A 22,728-nucleotide genomic window follows, 5' to 3' on the forward strand; every position below is an offset into this window, starting at 1 on the left:
CCCACACTCAGAGAGGCAGGGGTGGGAAAGCAAAGGGTGGGCTGGCAGGACCAGCCAGGCATGACAGCTGCCAGAGCCCATGTCATCATGGACGTGCCTCCAAGGGCATGGGGTCGTACCCATCAAAACAGGACCGCACGGTCACAAATGGCAGACACAGAGGCTTTCCCAGGACCTTTAGGCTCGGATGCTGCAGTTACACCTGCTCTCCTCCCCGCCCACCATGGGCCAGGAAATAAGGAAGCAGGATGGTACCCAGTCTCTGGCCTCACACTGGGGCTGGATTGCTGGCCAGAGGTTCAGCCCCTATGGGAGACCAGGAAACTGGACATGGGCCTGGGCCAGGTGCTCAGCTTGGGGACATAGCGGAGGTCCTGGTGCAGTAACCAAGCCCCTGGAAGACTCAGACTTGAGAGCTTGGAGGCCCAGCGTGGGCAGGATGAGGCCAGCAGGAGGGGTCCTGACCCTGTGTGCAGCCTCATCAGGTGCAGTGGGGAAGGTGTGCAGGGTAGGTCAGTCCTCTCTGCATTGATGTGGGGGAGCCCCAAGGGCCAGTAGAGGCCAATGCTTCCTTGAACTGGGCTCACTTGGGAACAAGGACCCCTGGGGAAGTTCCCACAATGCCCCAGGCATGGGGGCGTGCAGCCAGGGCTGGAGGGACCGGCACCAGGCATGCACTGTGTTCGGGAGCTGTGAGAGGTGAGAAGGTACAAGGGCTGGCAGAGTGGCTTCCGGGGAGCCTCACTGTGGGAAGGGGAAAGACGTGATAGGAGAGAGGCCTGGATGAGTGCCCCTTATCTTTTTAAGATTCATTTATTTATTTGAAAGGCAGAGTTAAAGAAGAGAGGGAGAGAGACAGAGAGGAAGCTTCTATCCTTCCATCTGCTGGTTTACTCCCCAGATGGCCACAACACCCAGCTCTGGGCCAAGCCCTTCTTCCAGGTCTCCCACATGGGTGGCAGGGGCCCAAACACTGGAGCCATCTTCCGCTGCTTTTCCCAGGCCAACAGCAGGGAGCTGGAACAGAAGTGGAGCAGCGGGGCCGGCGCTGTGGCGCAGCAGGTTAAAGCCCCGGCCTGAACCCTGGCATCCCATATGGGCACTGGTTCTAGTCCCAGCTGCTCCTCTTCCAATCCAGCTCTCTGCTATGGCCTGGGAGAACAGTAGAAGATGGCCCAAGTCCTTGGGCACCTGCACCCGTGTGGGAGACCTGGAAGAAGCTCCTGGCTCCTGGCTTCGGATCGGCTCAGCTCTGGCCATTGTGGCCAGCTGGTGAGTGAACCAGTGGATGGAAGACCTCTCTCTCTCTCTCTCTCTCTCTCTCTCTCTCTCTCTCTCTCTGCCTCTCCTCTCTCTGAGTGACTCTGTCTGTCAAACAAATAAAGTAAATCTTTAAGAAACACGAACCAGCGCCCATATGGCATGCTAGTGTGGCAGCAGCAGCTTTACCTGCTATGCCACAACACCGGGCACGAGTGTCCCTTTATTTGAAGAAGGAAGGAGACGGTGAACACTGGGCAAGGGTGTACACATGCACTTGTACACGTACACACATGCACACACGTGTGCACACGCACACACCATAGCCAGCCCCGCTCTGCACAGGGACATCAGGCAGAGCAAACTGGCTGAAGCCAGCTGGGCCCAGCAGGAAGGAGGGAACCAGGTTCCCACGGGGGAGAAGGTGGCCGTGCCTGGCTTGGGCCGTGGAGTGACACCTGGTTAGATTGACCATCTGCCAAGCCAAGCCTGCTCCTCCCAAAGTGCGATGAACTACAGGGGCAGGAGCAGTAGGGGGCGCTGTTGAGTCGTCCAGGTGGGAGAGGCCGAAGCCTTGAGGCTGGGCAGGAGGAAGATGGAGAGAAGGGAACTGGGTGTGTGTGCACAGACACACACATGAACACACACACATGCAGCTGTGTTTTCCAGTAAGCTGCCAGTGGGAGGCTGGTGAGACCCATCAGTCCACCCTGCAGAAGAGCCGAGAGCTTGGGAAACCACCCCTGAGCCTTTGAATGGAACACTCGTAGAACAATGATTTACCCAGCCCTAGGAGGTGTCGTCCACTGCATGTGCCCACCGTGTGGAAGAGGGGGGCCGCCCACCCAAGTGGAAGTGTGTGCTGAAGACCTCAAGGCGAAACAGCAGTAATGAACCTGAAGCAAGTCTGCCAGGTGCAAACCCTGGCACACGCCACGACCCCAAAAGGGACCCCAGGACCTCAGATCCCGTGGAATACGGACAGATCACCCTCCAAGGTGGAAACAAAAGGGTTCCGTGGTGGGGCGTGTTAGTGAAAAGATTGCTTCGCTGCCGGTCTGCCCGGTGCGCCACCTGCTGTCCTTCAAAAGCCAGGGGCACTGTGATGGAAAACCAGCCCCCCACCCCACCCCTGCCACGCCTTCCAGCCAGCTCCACTGCCCGTGCCTGGTGCCTGAGGACCAAGTCCGGTGCTCCCTCCTCCGGCTTTTGGTGCGAATCATTCATTAAACAGCTGCACACATGTGCGGTGATGGCAGATGCCTTCGGTTACCCAGACGGCAAACACTGGCTTCTCCGTGCCCAGGCCACAGCCCCGAGCCGGGAACTCAATCCAGGTCTCCCACATGGGTGGCAGGAATACAATGACCGAGCCATCAGTGCTGCCTCCCGGGGTCTGCTTCCTGGTCAGTCCCCGTACGTTTGCCGTTGGAGCTCAGTGCACACAGCTCATCAGTCTGAGATCACCAGGAGCCCTAGAAAGCTGACTTCCGGGGGCCTGCGTCCACCGCTGCTCCAGGCTGCCATGTCCCCAGTCCCCGCCGGCACGTGCCGCCCAGATGAGTGGAGACGCTTGGCCGTCGCAGCAGACGTGAGAAAGTCCTCACAGTACAGTCGAGAATGGCTTTGTTGGGAAGATGGGGGAGGGGCGGTGGGTGGCAGCTCACCGTAAAAGCCCGGAGCTCAGAGCGGACTCGGAGAAAGTCCCAGGTCTCCCTGCTGCCACAGGTGCCCCACGTCTGGCTGATAGTGAGGGCTGCGAACTTGCCGGTTGAATTAGTGAATGAGAAACGCTCCGGGTAGAGGTGAACGGTGTGAGGACTTTGTTGTTCACTGTGAATGCCCCGGGAGTGTACGACCAAGACAGGTGCCTGCTTACTGGGCAGATCCCAGGACTGGGAGGGAAGGCGGGATTACCCAGGGTCCTCAGCTCCAGGCAGTGCAGCAGGCCTGGCCCAGCTGTTGGCACTTCCACCTGCTCTGTCCGTCAGAGAGTGGCCAAATCCGGGGCTGGCTCAAATCTGGGACAGTTGGTCACCACCTGCCTGTGGGCAGTTGTCTGGTGTTCTGTGTCCCCATGGAGGTGCAGCCTGTTGCGACAGGGCACGAGGGGAGGCCCAGCACCAAGCCCCCTCCCCAATGCCCAGAGACTCAGTGCCCTTCAGCTAACCTAGATAGGGTCCTAGCACCAAGGCTCATCCTGAGACAGGAGGGGGAATGCCACGGTTCAATGCACTGCAGTAAAACCATTCATTGCTCATCTTTTATTTATTTATTTATTTATTTATTTATTTATTTATTTATTTTTGACAGGCAGAGTTAGACAGTGAGAGAGAGAAACAGAGAGAAAGGTCTTCCTTCCGTTGGTTCACTCCCCAAGTGGCCGCTACAGCCAGTGCTGCGCCGATCCGAAGCCAGGAGCCAGGAGCTTCTTCTGCGTCTCCTACATGGGTGCAGGGGCCCAGGAAATCCCCCACTGCTTTCCCAAGTGCATTAGCAGAGAGCTTGATCGGAAATGAGCAGCCGGGACTGGCGTGCATGTGGGATGCCGGCGCTGCAGGCCAGGGCCTTAACCCTCTGCCCCAGAGCGTCGGTCCCTTGGTCCATCTTGGAACCCCTGGCGGAGCAGCGTGTCAGGTTCTCCATCTCTTACCTGAAGCCTAGGGGGCTCCAGCCCCGCCCTGACTCCCTGCAGAGGCCCCAGTGGGGTTCAAGGCCACTCTGCAGAGCTGGCGGGTGCCACAGGCGGTCCACCAGCCTTGCTCCTCCGCTAACAAACGCAGGTGCCATCCACCGATCCACTGGTGGGTCCTGCCTCCGTCACATTTCTGCCCCTCAGAGAGTTCATACAACGACAGCTGGGCCCCGGGGTGCTTCCGTGGGCCGCTGGGTGGGTGGTGAGGCTTGGGCGTGGCTCTGACTTGGCCCAGGCAACCCTGTGAAGGCCATAACAGGTTCTTTCCACACAGCCCTCGTCCATGGTCCAGGACCCGGGCCTCCCGCCCCAATGAAGCTGCATAGGAAGTACTTACTCCCTCCTGAAAAGCTGGCCAGTGCCTGGTAGAGCCAGGGCTGCGACCCTGTGGTCCTGGCCTGTTCGGCTGCCATCTGTGAGCGGGATGAGGTTCACATCAGTGGTCCTCCAACATTCGCATGGGGTGGGCACTCGGCCTCACCGTGAAGGCAAGACCTGCAGACTCAGAAGCTGCGTGGTCACTCTGGTTGGTCTCAGCGCCGTGCTACGGACGCCGGAGTCGAGGTCCCGGTCCCAGCCCAGCAGCTCTAGAGGGCCCCCATGTTTGAGTCCCGCTTCTATTACCCTGCCCAGCCTGGCAACCTGGAGTGCAGGGGTGATGCCATTTTCGGGGATGATCCCGGTGCCCTTGAGCTCTGATCCAACACCAGCTGAGGTTACGGGGCTGTCTCGGGGCTGTGCGGCCTCCCAGGGTCACCGCCCCTCCCTGGATGGACACTGAGATGAGTATTGATCCAGAACCCCCGGGAGCCCCCAGCCCACTGTAGACGAGGGCCTCAGGGACGTAACGTAATGCTCCCTGGCCCTGGACAGCTGTCTCCGAGTCCCAGGGAGCTGGGCTGCCCCCATCAAGGCTCTGGGGAGCCCAAGCAGCCCAGTGGCTCCTCCTTCCTGCCTAAGCCCAGGCCCCAGGTACAGATCACAGTGCTCCAGCACCAAGAAGCCTGTCACAACACATTTCTGAGGAGCTGGTGCTGTGGCGTAGTGGGCTAAGCCTCCACCTGCAGGGCCAGCATCCCACGTGGGCACTGGTTCAAGTCCCGGCTGCTCCACTTCTGATCCAGCTCCCTGCTAGTGCACCTGGGAAAGCAGCAGAGGACGGCCCAAGTGCTTAGGCCGCTGCACCCACATAGTCAGTCCAGAGAAACTTCCTGGTTCCTGGCTGCAGCCTGGCCCAGCCCGGGCCATTGTGGCCATTTGGGGAGTGAACCAGCAGATGGAAGACCTGGATGCTGGACCTGTGATCCCCCCAAGTGTCATCAAAGGAAGGGGTTTTACAGGCGAAGAAGCCGAGGTGGGAGCCACCAAGCACCCGCCCTGAGGCTGCACAGCGGACACAATGAGGCGGCTTCACAAAGTTCATGGAAGGCTGGGCGTTCGGCACAAAGGTTCGAGTGCCACCTGGGGCGCCCGCGTCTCCTCTGAGTGGTGGCTCGAATCCTGGCCCTGCTCTGACTCCACCCCGGGAGGCAGCAGGTGCTGGCTCAAGAGCTTGGGTCCCTGCCACCCACCTGGGAGATCTGGATGGAGTTCCCAGCTCCTGGCTTCAGCCTGGCCCAGCGCTGGCTGTCGTGGGCATTTAGGTTAGGCTTAAGGTTAGAGTTCAGGTTAGTGTCAGGGTTAGGGTTAGCAGATGGAAGATCTTTGTCTCAAATAAAATGGAAAGAAATCAGTATAAATGAAAAACATCATGGAAATGGGATTAAAGTATAAGTTTATTTGGGTGCAGAGACAGTTTGGAAATCCGTGCCTAAATTTTTTTCATAAAACACTTTTCCCGCGAGCATTTGGAAGTCCCCAGAGCTGGCAGAAGCATTTGCCGGCTAGCATGGTGCCACCTACACTGTTCATCTGCTGTCACCCAAGACGTGTGGGAATGTGAACGTCCCTTCTCCCCCCATCACTGAGGCCACTTCTTGCTCTCTGTCCCTTTGTCCCAGAAGCTCTGTCCCAGCCCGAGAGGGCCCCCAGTGAGGACTGGTGGGGCGTGGACGCCTTGACCCAAACTGAGCCACGAGCCCGGCTTACTCCAAGCCAAGACTTCCCTGTGCTCTTTGCCTCGGAAACCCCAGAAGGTCCCTAAGCCTCCTACAGACCCCGCCCCCACAACTGTGCAAGCTGAGGGCCCATCCCCCCAGACCGTGCCCGGAGGACACATCCTGCGCCCACGGGTGGTGTGGGGGGTCCTCTGTGGGGGTCAGTCGTGCCCAAGACCCTCTGATAAGGTCCAGCTTTTCTGCTGGTGTTGCCAACGGCGACACCTAGGCGGCGATACAGGGGTTGGCGCAAAAGTTCTCTGGAATTTGTGAATGTTTGACATTTTCCGAACGCTGGCAGGGAGGAGGGAGAGGGGACCTGAAGGGCCCCCTGGGAGGCAACAGGAAGCCCCCCCTCTGCCCACTTCCCCCTCATCCTCAGCCTCCCTCACTGTGACGCTGCAGCAGAACCGGCTTCCCCAGGACACCTTCTCCATTCCTGGCTCCTGCTGGAGAGCAGGGTGGGGGTGGGAAAGAGAGTGGCCCGGAGAAACCGGCATCGCCCCAGTGCCCGCCCCCAGGGCTCTGCTCATCTGGGGCGAGCCCACCGTGATGCTGACCCCTGCTAACAGCGGAGCACAGCAAACTCCAGGTCCCGGGCTGTGCACACGGGCTGCGTCCGTGCAAGGCGCAGCCACACAGGGCAGCGGGGTTGGCACGTGCCAGGTACCCAGAGGGGCCGTCTGCAATGCCCGTATCAACCTTAACAAGACTGACTGTGGCAAGGACCACAGCGCCCTGGTGCCCTCTGAGTGGTGCCCTGCAAGTCAGTCTGTGCGTCTTCCCGCTGTCCTATTCCTCAGGCATGCGTTTGTGCCCACCAGGCTCAGAGCGGGACTCTGGAGTCCCTAGTTAAAGCAAACCCAAGCCCCACCTTGAGCTGCCCAAAAGCCTGTGGGTCAGCCAGGCACGGGGTGCTGGGGAGAAGGAAAAGGGTCCCAGACACCCCCACCCCAAGCCTGGGCCAAGCTGCCCGGAGACCCAGACAAATGCATTGCACCCGGACCTGAGCCTCCAGCCTGAGTGTTCCTTGGGACCTGCCGGGGCTGCCTCAGGTTGGCCTATGTTGGGGTGCACCCCACCAGGGGTGATCCTGGGACACAGTGCCCCGAGGCCATACTGGGGCTGCACACCTGGCCCTGAATGGAGAAAGAGCCAGAAACACATTCAGGGCCTCCCAAGGGCTGTGGTGGGGAGGAGGCATCTGAGAACCACCAGAGGCGTGTCCAAGTTGCAAGGAGAGAGAGACCCAGAGACCCAACACGCTCTCCACCTGTGTCTCTGTGTGTGTGTCTGTCTGTCTGTCTGTCTCACATTCAACAGACGCATGTGAGATGTGAGTATGTCCATACTTGGGTACTGCAAAAGCTTCATGGAAAAATAGAATGAAAAGATGTTTTTTCGATGCCCAAAAACAATTTGAACGTCCATGCATAGCTTTTTCATAATGCATGTTTTTGTAAACCCTTTGACGATCCCTACTGTGTGTGAATTTCAGGTGTTTGGGGGCAGCAGGATAAATTTCCCCCTTAGCCCCACTTCCCTCAAACTGCTTGCGATCCCCTGATTTGTATGGGGGGGGGGGGGGCTCGCAAAAGTTTCAGGGCCCAACTCATGGGCAGCAGAGGAAGAAACTCAAGGGGGGGGGAGGAAGGGGGGGGAAGAGGAGGAAGGAACTTGCTGCCCAAGCCACGCTTTGGGCCAGCTGCCGAGCTGACACCGGATCAGACCCCATTTCCAGCGCTTCTTCCCTACCCAGGAAGCCACCAGCCCCCAGAGAGCTCCCAGGGAGCCCTTACGTGTGATGGGCAAAGAACAATGGGGTGCCCTGGACCCCTCTCCTACAGGTACCTCAGCCCCTCCGTGGGCTGGGGGTCATGTCCCCTCCTCTGCAAGTCCCCCACGGAGGCACCTGCACGGTGCCAGGCGCACAGTAGGGCCCCATGCCCCTGGCTATTCTTCAGATTTCTCTTCTCGGGGCTGGGAGAACCTGGTGGTTTCCATTAGGTTTGCCCTAGCATCCTCCAGGAGCCTGGCGCTCACCCGGTCTGCACCTGTGGGCTTTGCGCCTTCGGGAGGGTTCCCGCTGTGAGCGCCTCTCCCCCCTCCCACTCACGGCTGTCTCCTGCCCTATCTCTGTCTGGCCTGGGCCCCACGCAAAGCTGGGGTGTGCTCCTCCCACTGCCCAGAGGCAGGATATGTGCGCATTGTCCACGACCTTCCTGCTGTCCCCTTTCTATACATGTGTGCTAAGAACCGAGCACCCTAGGCTGGGCACGGCAGGTGCTCCAGGTTCCCCTTTGCCTTCTGGCTGGAGCGCCTGCAGCTGCAAGGCCCAGGCCTGGAGATGCTCTACTGCCACCCTGGTCCCTGCAGCCCGCTTGTTAGGACACACGGGGACCCACCCAGGTCACAGCTGTCCCCAAAGCCCCTCTCTACTTCACCTGATCCTCCGGGCTCAGAGCCAGCACACTGCCTCCAAGGAAGACCAGACCGAGGCCCGCCTGGAGCAGTGATGACCAGGTGGGGCGAGGCCACACCGAGGCTGATGGGCAGCACCTGGCTGGGGGTGGGGGGGTGACAGGAAGGAGTCTCTGGTTCGCAAGGGACAAGCTTCCAGCAGGTTCCGGGAGCCCCGCTCCTGGTCCGAGAGCATTGGCACCTGTCAGGCACGGCGGTCCCTGAGGGCTGGGGCCAGGCCTGTGGGGTCTTCCTGGTGCCCCTCTCTAGCTGTGGTCACATTTCCGTCAGGGGCGAGGTGCAGGGGGCTGCGGGTCTCCAGCGTGGCTTCAGCCCTTCCCAGCCAAGCCCAGTCTCCCCTGTGGCTCTGAGCTCTGCCCTCCCGCCAACCCCGCAACCCTCCCCAGGGCTGGGAACTCTGTGTCGCCCCCAGGAAACCCAGGGGAAAAGGGACCACTCCCACTGTGGCTGTGCCAGTGGGCCCATCCGGAACTGGGGCATCTCCCAGGGGCCTAAAGGGACGCGGTAATGCTGCCCCCACCCCCGCACCCAGAGTCTCACCTCCGAGTCACACCTCTGTCATCTCTGTAGACAGTGCTGGGTGCCTGTGGCCAGGTGTTCTTCCAGCTGTGTGGCCTTGGACAAGTGGCTTGACTTCTCTGAGCCCTGGCTCATCAGCTATAAAGCACACTACACCTGTTTCACTTGGTGGCTGTGGGGAAACCGAGCTCATGGGAGACCAGTGTGCATTCATGTGTGTGTGTGAGTATGTACACACGAGAGAGAGAGAAAGAGAGAGAGAGAGAGAGAAGGGGAGGTGTTGGCGGCCACCGGCGGCTCGGTTTTCATCCTGCTTCCCTCTCGAGGGGGTGGGGTGCCCACTGGAGCCCCCCCCCAATCCCTGGTGGCTGGCATTTCCTTCCCCAGCCCCAGTTGTCTGTTTCCTAGGAAACAAGCGAGAGACTGACTCGGCCACAACAGCCTCTCGCGCACACCCCGGCTGCCACCTTGACGGACAGTTAGCAGAAACAGTGACGTCAGCAGAGGCTGCCGTCAGCTTACACACCGCACCCTGTGCTGCTCCCTGGCACCCTCTCTGGCAAGGAGCCACCCGGGGCCTGCCCCAGGTGCACCTGCCAGCGGCAGCCCCAAGGGCCCTGCTCCGCACCTGCTCCCTGCCTCCCTTCTCCCAGTTGCACCAGGCTCAGGCCCCAGAAACATGCACAGTTTGAACCCCTGGCCCTCGCCTGCCTCCCCTCACTCCCAGCTTCCCTCTGCACCCTGAGGCTGCCCCTCAGACGTCTCCCCCTCTCCCACCACAGTCTTCCGATCAACTGAACTAGAGCCAGGACCAACGCCCCAGCTTCAGGAAGCCCTCCTGAGCTCCCCGTGCTGTCTCCGGCCCCTCCGTTACAGGAGTGACCACACTACATTCATCACAGCATACACGTGGTGCCTACTCACTGCTGGACCTTGCTCCAAGAGCTGCAGGTGTATTTCACTCATGTGACAGGAGTGCAAAGATGGGTCTACAGTCTGAGCCCTGGGCTTTCAGGGGACAGGGCCCCCAGCTGACTCAGCGCTCTGTCAGCACCTGTGCTGGACGGAGGGAGCTTCCGGTGGGCTCTCTCCTCCTCCCAGAAACGAATCCACAGCAACACTGTGCCTGCTGTAACCCCAGCACCTAGGAGAGTGCTTCTCAGCTTTTGTAGTGAATGAAATGCAAGCTGCAATGAAGTGGGACCCAGTGTCCAAGGGGAGAGTTCTCAGGATGTACTCTCCTCCCCGCCCCCGCCCCCGCCCCTGGGGGGCCTGACGTTTTGCAACTGGCTTTTTGCGATTTGTGGGCACTGAGGGCTTGTAGGTATTGCCCCCTTCCTGCATCGTAAGCACGGGTTTTGTTAACTCGGATGACAGCCTGTTTGTAGAATGGCATTCCGACCATCCCAGATAGTGCAGTCGTGTGCAAACGAGGCAAGGCAGTTGGATCGGTCGCCGGAGACGTGGCTGACCCGTGAGCTCCCTGCTAACTGGAGATGCCTTCCTCTCGCCGCAGCACTACTTCACGGTGAACTTCACCCATGAGAACCAGAAGGCTTTGGAGCTCCGGACAGAGGATGCAAAGGATTGTGACGAGTGGGTGGCAGCCATCGCTCATGCCAGGTAGGTGTCACCACCCCCCCACCCCGTTGCCAGGGGGAAGGAAGCCCCCAACCGCAGTGTAGGCAGCAGGGGCCCGAACCTCAGGGCTGTGTCATGAGCAAACGCAAGTTCCGGGCAGAGGACAGCGCGGGCTGGGGGTTGAGGGAGAAAGTCTGTATGTTGCCCCCTTGGAGCCTGGACCTCTGGGATGTGCCTCCCCACTGGGGGACCACCGGGAGCAGCAGCACCCTCTCCCACCCTGCTCCATCAGCCTAGCTGCTTGGCTCCCGTTGGGGGAGCCTAGTGTGACTCGGTCTGATCAAAGGGGTATGAGCTTCTAACCCAGCCGTGGCCTCCCGGGTACTGCGTGACCATGAACTTGTCCCGTCTTCTCCCCGGGATCAGCTTTCTCATCTAGAGACTGAAGTCCACTAAGCCTCTCTGAACTTGAACTCTCAGGAATCCTGGACCCTCTCCTCCGCCCGCTCTCTGGAAGGGACCCACTGAGCCGGGCAGGGAGGGAAGCCCAGGACAGGACCTGCTGCCAAGCAGTTGGGGCTCATGCCGGGCTGAGTCCTCGGGGCCTGGGCAAGTGATGGGCTTGTGGGCCGGGATGTGGCCCTGAGCTAACAGTCCCTTGGCAGGGCCAAGAACTGTGGGGGCTACGGCGCCTTTGGGGCAGCAGATTTTGCGGCTTAGCGTATAAGGCTATGTCTCCGTGTCCACGTTGCTGTAACACGGACGCTCCTGAGGGCCTGGACAAGGTGTGAGTCTTTGCATTCTCAGGGCCTGATAAAGGCATAGAAAGAGTGATTAGCGTGGAGGGGGGAGAGAGAGAGGTTGTGTTTAGGTTTGAATGAAAGTTGAAAGGGATGTGGGTGAGTGGATGCATGGATAGATGGGTGGATGGATGGGTAGGTGGATGGATGAAAGGATCAATCAATCGATCAATTAATTAAAGGCTTTAAATAAAAGCATTGATACAGGAAAGGGAATTCCAAGAATCAAGAAGAGACACAGTTTGGATGTCAGAGGTAGACGAGGTTGGACGGTGGGCTGGCCCCAGCCCATAACCGGCCTTGAAAGCTTGGCTGAGCTGCTTCACCATTGTTCTGCGGGCAGTAGGGAGCCATGGAGAGTCTTACACCAGGGGCGTTACACGGCCAGAGCTGTGATTTGGAGTTGAGACTGCCGGCGTCACGGAGGACGGAATTGAATGAAGAGGAACCCAGATTCAAGCAGAGCAGTCGGACCTCATTCTGCCTGACACCAAAGTGGAACTATTCAAGGGGTTGATTTGCGGGTCAGGGGAAGTTTATGTGAAGAGGCTCTGTAAGTGGGTGAGCTTGGAAGAATTCAGGCTGGTTGCACGTTCTGAGGACCAGGGCTACGCTGACTCGGCAAATCCTCAAGCCCAAGGGTCTCCTAGACACAGTGCAAAACAGAGCGGCTTCAGTGACAAAGACTGGTGATACGAATGTGGGGCACAGAGGACCACTCAGAGTCAGTGCTGGCAGGAGCATAAGATGCCACACAACCCTGGAACCATAGCTAGCAGTTGCTTTAGAAGTTAAGCAGGTAGCCGGCGCTGTGGCTCACTAGGCTAATCCTCCACCTGCAGCACCGGCACCCCGGGTTCTAGTCCCTGTCGGGGCACCAGATTCTGTCCCGGTTGCCCCTCTTCCAGGCCAGCTCTCTGCTGTGGCCAGGGAGTGCAGTGGAGGATGGCCCAAGTGCTTGGGTCCTGCACCCCATGGGAGACCAGGAGGAAGCACCCGGCTCCTGGCTTGGATCGGCGCAATGCGCCGGCCATAGCAGCCATTTGGGGTGTGAATCAACAGAAGGAAGACCTTTCTCTCTGTCTCTCTCTCTCTCTCTCACTAACTCTGCCTGTCAAAAAAAAAAAAAAAAAAAAGTTAAGCAGAGGCCGGCGCTGTGACGTAGTGGGTAAAGCTGCTGCCTTCAGTGCATCCCATATGGGTGCTGGTTCGAGTCCCTGCTGCTCCACTTCTGATCCAGCTCTCTGCTGTGGCCTGGGAAAGCAGTAGAAGATGGCCCATGTCCTTGGGCCCCTGCACCCATGTGGGAGACCCAGAAGAAGCTCCTGACTCTGGATCACTGCAGCTCCGGCCAGTGCGGCCAACTGGGGAGTGAACCAGCAGATGAAAGAGCTCTCTCTCTCTCTCTCTGCCTCTCCTTCTCTCTGTGTAACTCCGACTTTCAAAAAAAAATAAATCTTTAAAGAAAAAAAAGAAAGTTAAGCAGACACTTACTCTCTGACCTACCAGTTCCTCTTCTTGGTATTTATCCCAGAAAAATGAAACGCGGATGCCACGGTCTCATACATAAAGGATCTGTTTTGTGTGCACAGTCATCGAACCCTGGAACTGGCTCGGGCGTCCATCGACAGGAAATGTCTCAATGAAGCGAGGTCCACCCGTGCCATAGAATGCGGCTCAGCAGTGAGAAAGAATCCCCCGCAAATGCGTGAACGAGGCGGGAGGCCTTCGAAATCAACACGCCGGGTGCAGCCGCGGACAGAGTAGCGCATGCGTGCGGCTGCGTGGCTCCAGCTGCGTGGAATTCTACGACAGCCAAAACTAGCCGGGCAGACAGAGAGCGGAGCGGTAGAACTGGGCGGACAGAGAGCGGAGCGGTAGAACTGGGCGGACAGAGAGAAGAGCGGTAGTCGTCTTTGAGGCAGGGGTTACTGGAAAGGGGCGGGAGAAACTTCCCGCGGCGATGGAATTGTCTTAACCTTGGTTCGAGAGGACACGTTGAGGGGTGGGGGTGGTCAGGATCCCGGCGTCCGTGGTTTGCGCGTCCAAACCCCCATCTATAAAATGAGGGAGATGTAGGCAGGTGCTTCACCAAGTTCATGGAAATGGAGCTAACTGATCAATTTATGGGGGGTGCTCAGCCTAGCAGTTAAGATGCCCACCTCCCACATCCCAGTTCCTGGGCACCCAATTCCAGCTCCCTGTTCCTGCAGGTGCCAGGACACAGCCGACGATGGTTCGAGTGGTTGGGGCCCTCCTACCCACATGGGAGACCTGGAGTGAGGTCCCAGCTCCCAGCTTTGGCTTGGCCTAACCTCAGCCATTGTAGGCATTTGGGCTGTGAATCAGTGGATGGGAGTGCTCCTCTCTCTCCCTCTCTCTCTCTCCCTCTTTCTCTCTCTCCCTCTCTCTCTCTCTCTCTCCCTCTCTCTCTCCCTCTTTCTCTCTCTCCCTCTTTCTCTCTCTCCCTCTCTCCCCCTCTCTCCCCCTCTCTCTCCCTCTCTCTCCCTCTCTCTCTCCCTCTCTCTCTCTCTCTCTCCCTCTTTCTCTCTCTCCCTCTCTCCCCCTCTCTCTCCCTCTCTCTCCCTCTCTCTCTCCCTCTCTCTCTCTCTCTCTCCCTCTTTCTTTCTCTCTCTCTTTCTCTCTCTCTCTGCCTCTGGAAGGAAGGAATGATCAAAGGGAGGGAGGGAGAAAGGAAAGCTTTTTTTTTTGTGCAAGACAAGTTGGAATCCATACGCACAAGATGTCTTCAACGAGTTCATGAAAACACAACAGATGGGTTCCAAAACATGTTGGCTCCAAGATAAACTTATCTTTCCATTGCATTTTTCTGAAAACTTTTCGAAGAACCTCCACGTCTATTGATTTTAGAGAAAATGTGTTAATTTTCTTTTCTACACAGCGAATCACCACAGACTCAGCACTTGAACAGCGCCTGTCCCCACCCCCAGCATCTCAGGGTTGTTGGAAGGTCGCGCTCTGGGCCGGGCAGTGGCCGAATTTCCAGGAGGCGGTCAGGCTGGGCTGTGTCCAGGGGCCCCGGGGGGGAATCCGCTTCCCAGCTCAGTCCGTGTGGTGGCCGCATTCAGGTCCTGGTGGACTGTCGCTGCTGCTTCCTGGCTGGTTCTCAGCTCCTGGGGCCACCCCCTGCCCAATCCTCAAGCTAACAACTCCCCAGTCTCCCACTCTAAAAGGCCACGCCCACCTTGGGGCTCGCCCCATCCTGAGAGCAAGGGCACTGCCCATACCAGAGCCCAGTGGCAGGTGTCAAACCCGTCACAGGCAGGCAGGGCAGTTCTAAGCCGTTCACTAAACAGAAACCTGGCTCTGAGTGGCCAAGGAAATCAGGCATGTGATCGGTATCCGCCCTCGCCGGGCTGTGGGCGTCCCCAGTGGCCTGCCAGAGAGGGCATCCCCTCTGAGGACGCCTCTGCCTCCACCCCACCCCCTGCCGGCCGCAGGCTCTTCCACACCACGTGTCCTGTGCTCCTCAGGGAACCCCAGCGAGCGTGCCGGCCGCTCCGGCCCATCTGACAGCCATGGGTGGTGACACCAGGGCCACACACAGGCTGCAGTGTCCCCGATCCTGGCTCCCAGGATTGCCCGAACTGGTGTCTGCCTTCCCCCCACCCCAGCAAAGGGGCTGCTCCCTCTGAACAGAAACTGCCCTGTGTTCATGAACATCTGCAGAGCCCGGGCTGTGCCAGTGGGCCACGCAGGTCACGTGTGGATCAGCTCACTGACCCCGGAGGGACACTGCCTGTTCAGCCGGTGGGGGGGGGGGCACAGTGATGCCCACTGGCAAGGGAACCAAGTCAGCTTCCCCAGCAGAGTGGCCCTTTGCCAGCCTGGCTGAGCCCCTGGGCCTCCGTGAGCCATCACCTGCTTATCCAGGGAGCTGGCTGCAGGCCTAGGGGAAGCCACAACCCCCCATCTTTCCTCAGCCTCAGACCTCGGGCATGTGTGTGTGCGTCCGTGTGCATGCATGTGTGTGTAAGTGTGCGTATGTGCTGGCGTGAGAATGTGTGTGTGCATTGTGCATGTGTGTGGGCATGTGTGTGCTTGTGTGTCCACGTGTGTGTGTGCAAATGGTGTATGTGTGTGAATGTGTGTGCACTGTGCATGCGTGTGTATGAGTGTGTGCACGTGTGTGTGCATTCACACGTGTCAAGGGAGAAACTGGCTCTCTTCCACAGCCACACGGAGTGTTTTTTTTTTAAAGATTTACTTATTTATTTGAGAGACGGAGTTATAGACAGAGAGGGAGAGACCAAGAGAAAGGTCTTCCAGCCACTGGTTCACTCCCCCAAATGACCACAATGGTCGGAGCTGTGCTGATCCGAAGCCAGGAGCCAGGAGCTTCTTCCCGTTCTCCCATGTGGGTGCAGGGGCCCAAGCACTTGGGCCATCTTCTACTGCTCTCCCAGGTCATAGCAGAGAGCTGGATTGGAAGTGGAGCAGCCAGGACTCTAACCGGCGCCCATGTGGGATGTCGGTGTCGCAGGTGGAGGCTTTACCGGCTACCATATTGAATATTAAGTATCTTTGCATATTCCCAACTTAGTTTTTATTTACATCAGCATAACAGATACGTTCTGTGCATAAAAATAAACGCAGTGGTGTGTTAGTACCTGTGCAGACACAATGTCCCCTCACGCTGGATGTGTCGTAGCTGAGCATTATGGGATGGCTGTGTGTGCGCATGTGCAGGGCAGAGTGGAACTGTGTGTGTCTTGTAACCGGCATCCCAGGTAGGGGAATACCCCCTACACACCTTGACTCCACCTCCATCGCTAATTGGCTGCTTCCGGGACAAGTCGCTCCCCAACCCCCCTGCACACAGCCCCACCTCAGTGTCTTCTGCCTTGCCAGATTCGTGAGTCCCTTCTGGCCTGTGCCTGTCTCCAAAGGGCACCCCCCCCCGGCACAGGGCACAGGGAGGTGCCCAGGAAATGCTTGTCGGACGGGAAGGAGGGAGGGCGGTGGGGAGGAGAGGCAGCCACTCCTGCTGCGGACCAGCCTGGGCTCTGGCGCCTTAGGGGGAGGGGAGGCACCAGGGACTGGGCCGTGTGAGGGCGCGGAAGCAGACACTTGGCCAGCTGAGTCCCTTGGGGTGTTAGAGGAGCTGTAAAACCTCTTAGGAGACGCACAGCCCCGCCGCAGTCCTGAGCCAGCGCTGCAAGCCGGCGCGCGCTCTGCCAGCTGCTGTCTCCCTTGAAAAGCCCGGGGCGAGCACTCCACCTGCTCTCCGCACCTGCTTCTTGTCCTGTTGGTGCCAGGCCCCTCCCACTCTGCCGGCTGCCGCCACGACCCGCTTCCTGCGCTGGGAAGCTCCCTCTGATGTCCTCAGGGGACAGCGCTCTGGAGCCTCCCTGTCCCCATCAGCCGAGGAGCCTCCTGTGGTGGGGAAGCTGTCATTGTCCCCTGTGCACCTAGAACCACGGAGGCTGCGTGAGCTTGAGCAACGCAGCTCCCGCATCTGAGACAGAAGCCGGCATCCCGCACGTGGCCCCCAGGAATGCACCGTGTCCTGGCTGGCGGGAAGCTCACACCAGGAATGGCCAACGCGCCTCTCCATTGGGCCGATGGGAGAGAGCGGTGGCCCAGGGAGGGACCAGGCCCTGTGGGTGCCAGGGGGCAAACGTCTGATGCCAATGGGAGGAGAGAAGACGGGTACATGATGGAGGCTGCCCTTCCTGCAAAGGGGTCACTGCTGGGTGGGGTGGGGGCGGGGCGTCTGGGGAATGGAGGGGACAGCTTGGTGCCGTGTGCATCTTTCTGTCGGCCTGGGTGGGTGTGCGGCAGGGGCAAGAGCTCCTAGAGAGGAGGAGCAAAGGCCTTGGGGACGGGGGAGGGCAGGCCCCTGGGCTTGGGCAGGGACAGAGCAGGGAGGGAGGGGGCCCAGGGGTGTTCCAGCCAACATGTGCCCAACACATCCTCGGCTCCCCCTGGGCTGCTGCTGAGTCAGCCCTCGCAGCAACGCTCCAGGGTGGCTGCTGGTTTCCTCCCCATTCTACAGATGAGAAACCGAGGCACACCTTGGTAAAGGGCCCCTCGGGGTGGGGGTGGGGGGGTGCTGGGACTGAGCCCAGGCAGACCAGGTCAGAGGATGAGGCCTCTCATGAGCTGGGCCCTGAGTGAGGCTGTGCTGGGGCCCAGGCAGGACATGGCGGGACCCCACCACCACCACCACCACTACCAGCAAGCAGGAAGAGCACAATCAGGAATGGGAGCAGGAAGGCGGGAGACGCCTGCAGCAGCTGGGCGGGCACTGCTGGGTGCTCAGAGGCCCCCAGAGGGAGGGTGGGGGGCAGAGGGCCCTGCGGCCGAGGACAGACCCAGGGATGGGGCTTGGGTGGTGCCAACAGCCAGAGATATGGGAGGGGCAGGGAGGGGGCTCCCAGGTGGTCCTGGGACAGGGCACAGAGTGGAGAGGGGAGTAGGGGGACAGGGTGAGGGAGAATTGAGGGCCTCGGGCCAGGTTTGGGGACAGACACACCCGAGGATGCCAAACCTTCCCCGCAAATGTTCACCACACACCTGCACCTGCCAGACATGGTGTCAGGCTCTGGGGATGCAGGAGCAAACAGCATTGACTCAGCCTAGGCAGTGGCAGCACCTGGAGACGTGGGAGCCTGGGTGCTGTAGGGACCCCCATCAAGACCAGGGGCTACCAGGGAGGGCTTCCTGGGGGTGGCTTTGCAGCTGGCCTAAGAGAGAGGATGGGGTTAATCCAGGGAGGCAGGGAGGAGACGGCGGGGTCCTCGCTGTGCAAAGACCCGGCAGGAGAGTGGTGTGTGCACAAGAGTGAGACACAGGGAGAGAGAATGCGCACGGGGCCCAGCTGGAGCCATCAGAGCATGGGACCGGGGTTTGGGGAGGGCAGGGGCGGCAGCAGCCACCAGGGGGCAGCCTCGCACCCGCCACACCTCCCGTCTGCCTGTCCACAGCTACAGGACCCTGGCCACGGAGCACGAAGCGCTGATGCAGAAGTACCTGCACCTGCTGCAGATCGTGGAGACGGAGAAGACGGTGGCCAAGCAGCTCCGGCAGCAGATCGAGGACGGAGAGATCGAGATCGAGCGGCTGAAGGCAGAGGTGGCCGCTGGCGGGGAGCTTCCGGGATGGGGCGCGGTGGGGGAGGGGAGGGCGCCCAGCATGGTGCCTAGGGCAGGGTCCTGTGCTCAGACGGGTTGCCATGGCGCCTCTGCCGTAGCATCTGGAGCGGGTCGCCGACTTGTCTGGGCCTGTTTCTTCACGTGTGAGACGGATACCAGGCTGGCCGAGCTGGGCTCTGGCTGCTGGAGCCCCCTCTCCAGGGGAGGGGCAGTGTGGGTGCTCCCCTGGCAGAGGTAGCAGAGGTCCTGGGGCCCCAGGTGCCAGGGTGTGGGGAACCCATCCAGGGAGAGGAGGAGGCAGCGAGAGGCAGGACCCCACAGGCTGCAAGGCCCCGGGGGTGTGTGCTGTGGTCTGGTCACATGACACTTAGGAAGCTCGCTTCAGAGAGGGAGGTGGGACCCGATACCCCAGCTCTGTTCACGAGACCCAGAGCCCCCAGTTCCACCTGGTCCTGCAGCGGTGTCACCCTGAACTCCCAGTCACAGCCACATGCAAGTTCAGGTCTAACAAGACCCCAGATGTAGCCCCGGAGCAGGTACTGCCAGACATGCACCCTTAGCCAGGCGCCACGACCACCCGGAGGGGCTGGCTCGCCCAGGCTCAGGGAGCCCATGACACCTGTCCAGGCTCACGCAGTAGAAACCCCTCAGGTCTCCTGTCTGCTTGTCCATCATCCCCCACCCCCACCCCCGGCTCAGAGCCTCTTCCCACAGCTCCTGGAGCCTCCTCCACAGCCCACCTGGTTCACCCTGGGGTCAACGCCAAGATCTGTCCTGGATCCCTGAATGCACACTGAGCCCCGGTACCAGGCTGCAAGCTTCCCGAGCCAGGGGCTCCAAGAGGCATTCATTCATTCATTCATTCACTCAAAGCCGAGACCACCCACCTGCTCACCTCGCCTGCTTCTCCTCTCCAGACGCGCAGGTCGCCCTGCTCTGTTGCTGTGTGTCGTCCTACCTCCTGGCCCTTGCACATGCTGGTGGATTGTTTGCAATGCCCTCTCATCCCTTCTCCACTCACTCCACCTGGTGAAGCCCCATTGAGTGCAAAGTCGCCTCCTGGGGGTCTCCAGGCCAGGACCCTGCCCTCTGACGCCCTGTCCCCCACCTGAGAGCCAGCTCCACCTGTCCTGCACCTGCTGGGGTGCAGGACAGCGTGGATCAGGGCCGTGATGAAGTCGGCCGTGTGAACCCGAGACAGGGGGCGAGTTGTTCACAGCCCCGGAGGGTTTGGGTTCCACCTGTCTTGCAGGGTCTCAGGAGGCTGTGGGCCGGGGAGGGGCTCTGGGCGCCGTGGGCCGAGCCTGCTGTGGCGCCGGGGAGCGGGCAGCAGCGGGTCAGCGTGTGTGCATGTGCGTCTCAGAACTCCAGGCCGCAGCAGAGCCCTAGCTGACCGGAATCTGGAGCATGGGTTTCAGTTGAGTGCACTGCCCCCTGGGCAAAAGAGGCTTTGAAAGATGACTTTAGACCGAAGATCAGCCTAGGGAAGCTTGTCGCTCTATTTGCCTCTCTCTCTCTCCCTCCTAAACACACACACACACACACACACCACACACACCACACACACACACACCACACACACCACACACCACACACACCACACACCACACACACACACACGCACCACACACCACACACACACCACACACACACCACACACACACACACATACACACACACATACCACACACACACACACATACCACACACACACGCACCACACACACACACATACCACACACACACACACACACCACACACCACACACACCCCACACACACACACACGCACCACACACACACACCACACACCACACACACCACACACACACACACACACACCACACACACCACACACCACACACTCACACACACACACCACACACACACGCACACCCCACACACACACACGCACCACACACACACACCACACACCACACACACCACACACACACACACACACACCACACACACCACACACCACACACACCACACACCACACACTCACACACACACACCACACACACACACCACACACACATACCACACACACGCACCACACACCACACAAACACAAACACACACACACCACACACACATACCACACACACGCACCACACACCACACACACACACACCACACACACACATACACACACACACCACACACACACACGCACCACACACCACACACCACACACACACCACACACCACACACCACACACACACACACGCACCACACACACATACCACACACACACACCACACACACACATACACACACACCCCCCACACACACACACCACACACACACACACACCACACACACCACACACCACACACACCACACACCACACACCACACACTCACACACACACACCACACACACACGCACCACACACCACACACACACACCACACACACATACCACACACACGCACCACACACCACACAAACACAAACACACACACACCACACACACGCACCACACACCACACACACACACACCACACACACACATACACACACACACCACACACACACACGCACCACACACCACACACCACACACACACCACACACCACACACACACACACGCACCACACACACACCACACACACACACACCACACACACACATACACACACACACCACACACACACACACCACACACACACACACGCACCACACACCACACACCACACACACACACACACGCACCACACACACACACACACGCACCACACACCACACACACACACACGCACCACACACCACACACCACACACACACCACACACCACACACACACACACGCACCACACACACACCACACACACACACACCACACACACACACATACACACACACCACACACACACATACCACACACACACACATACACACACACCACACACACACACAGACACACACACACACCACACACCACACACACACACGCACACACACACGGTGGGATCCAGGGCACCTGTGGGCTCTGAGAGGCTCCAAGAAGGCAGAGATGGAGTTCGTGTCTGAGAGGGGCAGCCGCCAGCCAGGTGGGCAGGAGGCGCAGGGCAGCGTCGGAGGCAGGAGCCGTCTGAGGACACGGCGGTGCCCAGAAAGGAAGGCACTCGGGCTCCCCCCAGCGGCGGGTCTCCCAGCTCAGCTCCTTGACACCCGCTCCCGCCTCCTCCTCCCCCCACCCAGGGAGGGGGCTGGGAGACAGAGTCCCCCAGCATGGCAGCTCTCTCACCCCGCCTTTCCTGGAACAGCTCCTCACACCGTTTCCCCGAGACTCCTGGGATTTCCAGGGCCCTGCAGCCCCCAGCCACCTGCCCTAGGGACTTCTCACACCTGTCACATCCCGGCCCCCAGCAGCCATCTCCCTGAGCCTCCCTGCCCCTGGTCACAGGTGGCTACTGCAGTGTCTGTCAGGCTGTGCTGAGCTGTGCCACCGTAACGAGCAGCCCCAGAAGCCCAAGGACGGGGCCATGTGGCTCCTCCCTCCAGGCCCAGCCCCGGGACACAGGCTGCTGTGTGAAATGGGCCTTCTGGAAGCTTTAGAGATTCTGCCACTAAGACGGAGGGCAGCGGATGTCCACGCCCTGGCATGGCCTCTGCTGTTGCTCCCACATGCCATTCGCCATCTCCTTCCCTCGTATCCCGTGTGCTGCTGCAGCTGGCCCAGGCAAGCCTGTAGGAGCCGCTTGTTGAATTTCTGAGAAATTTACCAGCCACATATTTGACCTGCTGTAGCATGTAACGGGCCAAGGTCAGGGTGTTTGCCCCACGGGCACTGGCAAGTGCTACAGATCAAAGATCCAGTCTTCAGCATCGGCCACTTCTTTCCTTCTTTTAAAAAAAATTGGAGATCTGCTGGTTCACTCCCCAAATGCCCACAGCAGCAGAGCTGGGCCAGGCCAAAGCGAGGAGCTCAGAATTCCGTCCAGGTCTCCCACACAAGGTGGGTGCAGAAACCCAATTACTGAAGCTGCCCCCTGCAGCCCCCTGGTGTATGCATTAGCAAGAGGCTGGAACCAGGAGCTGAGCTGGAACAAGCAGGTGCGGCCCTTAAGGTCAAGACAGCGACAGAAGCGCTTTGACCCCCCGCCAAGAGCCCCATCAAGGAGCCCCCTAAGACCCAGGGCGCAGTCACCGGGAGAGGAAGCCCGCCTTC

The 22,728-nt window shown here is 59.6% G+C and overlaps 1 protein-coding gene across 3 annotated transcripts in view; it reads left to right on the plus strand.

The window, feature by feature from the left end:
- The window catches only part of RASGRF1 (Ras protein specific guanine nucleotide releasing factor 1), a 98,979-nt gene that overhangs the window by 13,413 nt on the left and 62,838 nt on the right, over window positions 1–22,728 (plus strand). For all 3 annotated transcript variants that reach the window (XM_051834574.2, XM_051834572.2, XM_051834573.2), the window contains exons 2-3: window positions 10,568–10,674; window positions 18,383–18,530. In XM_051834574.2, coding sequence (XP_051690534.2) covers window positions 18,417–18,530 — 114 coding nt within the window. In that variant the 5' untranslated portion in view covers window positions 10,568–10,674; window positions 18,383–18,416. The remainder of the gene's footprint in view (window positions 1–10,567; window positions 10,675–18,382; window positions 18,531–22,728) is intronic.

The sequence above is a fragment of the Oryctolagus cuniculus genome, chromosome 12 (genome assembly GCF_964237555.1).
Source record: "Oryctolagus cuniculus chromosome 12, mOryCun1.1, whole genome shotgun sequence".
NCBI classification, from domain to species: Eukaryota; Metazoa; Chordata; class Mammalia; order Lagomorpha; family Leporidae; genus Oryctolagus; species Oryctolagus cuniculus.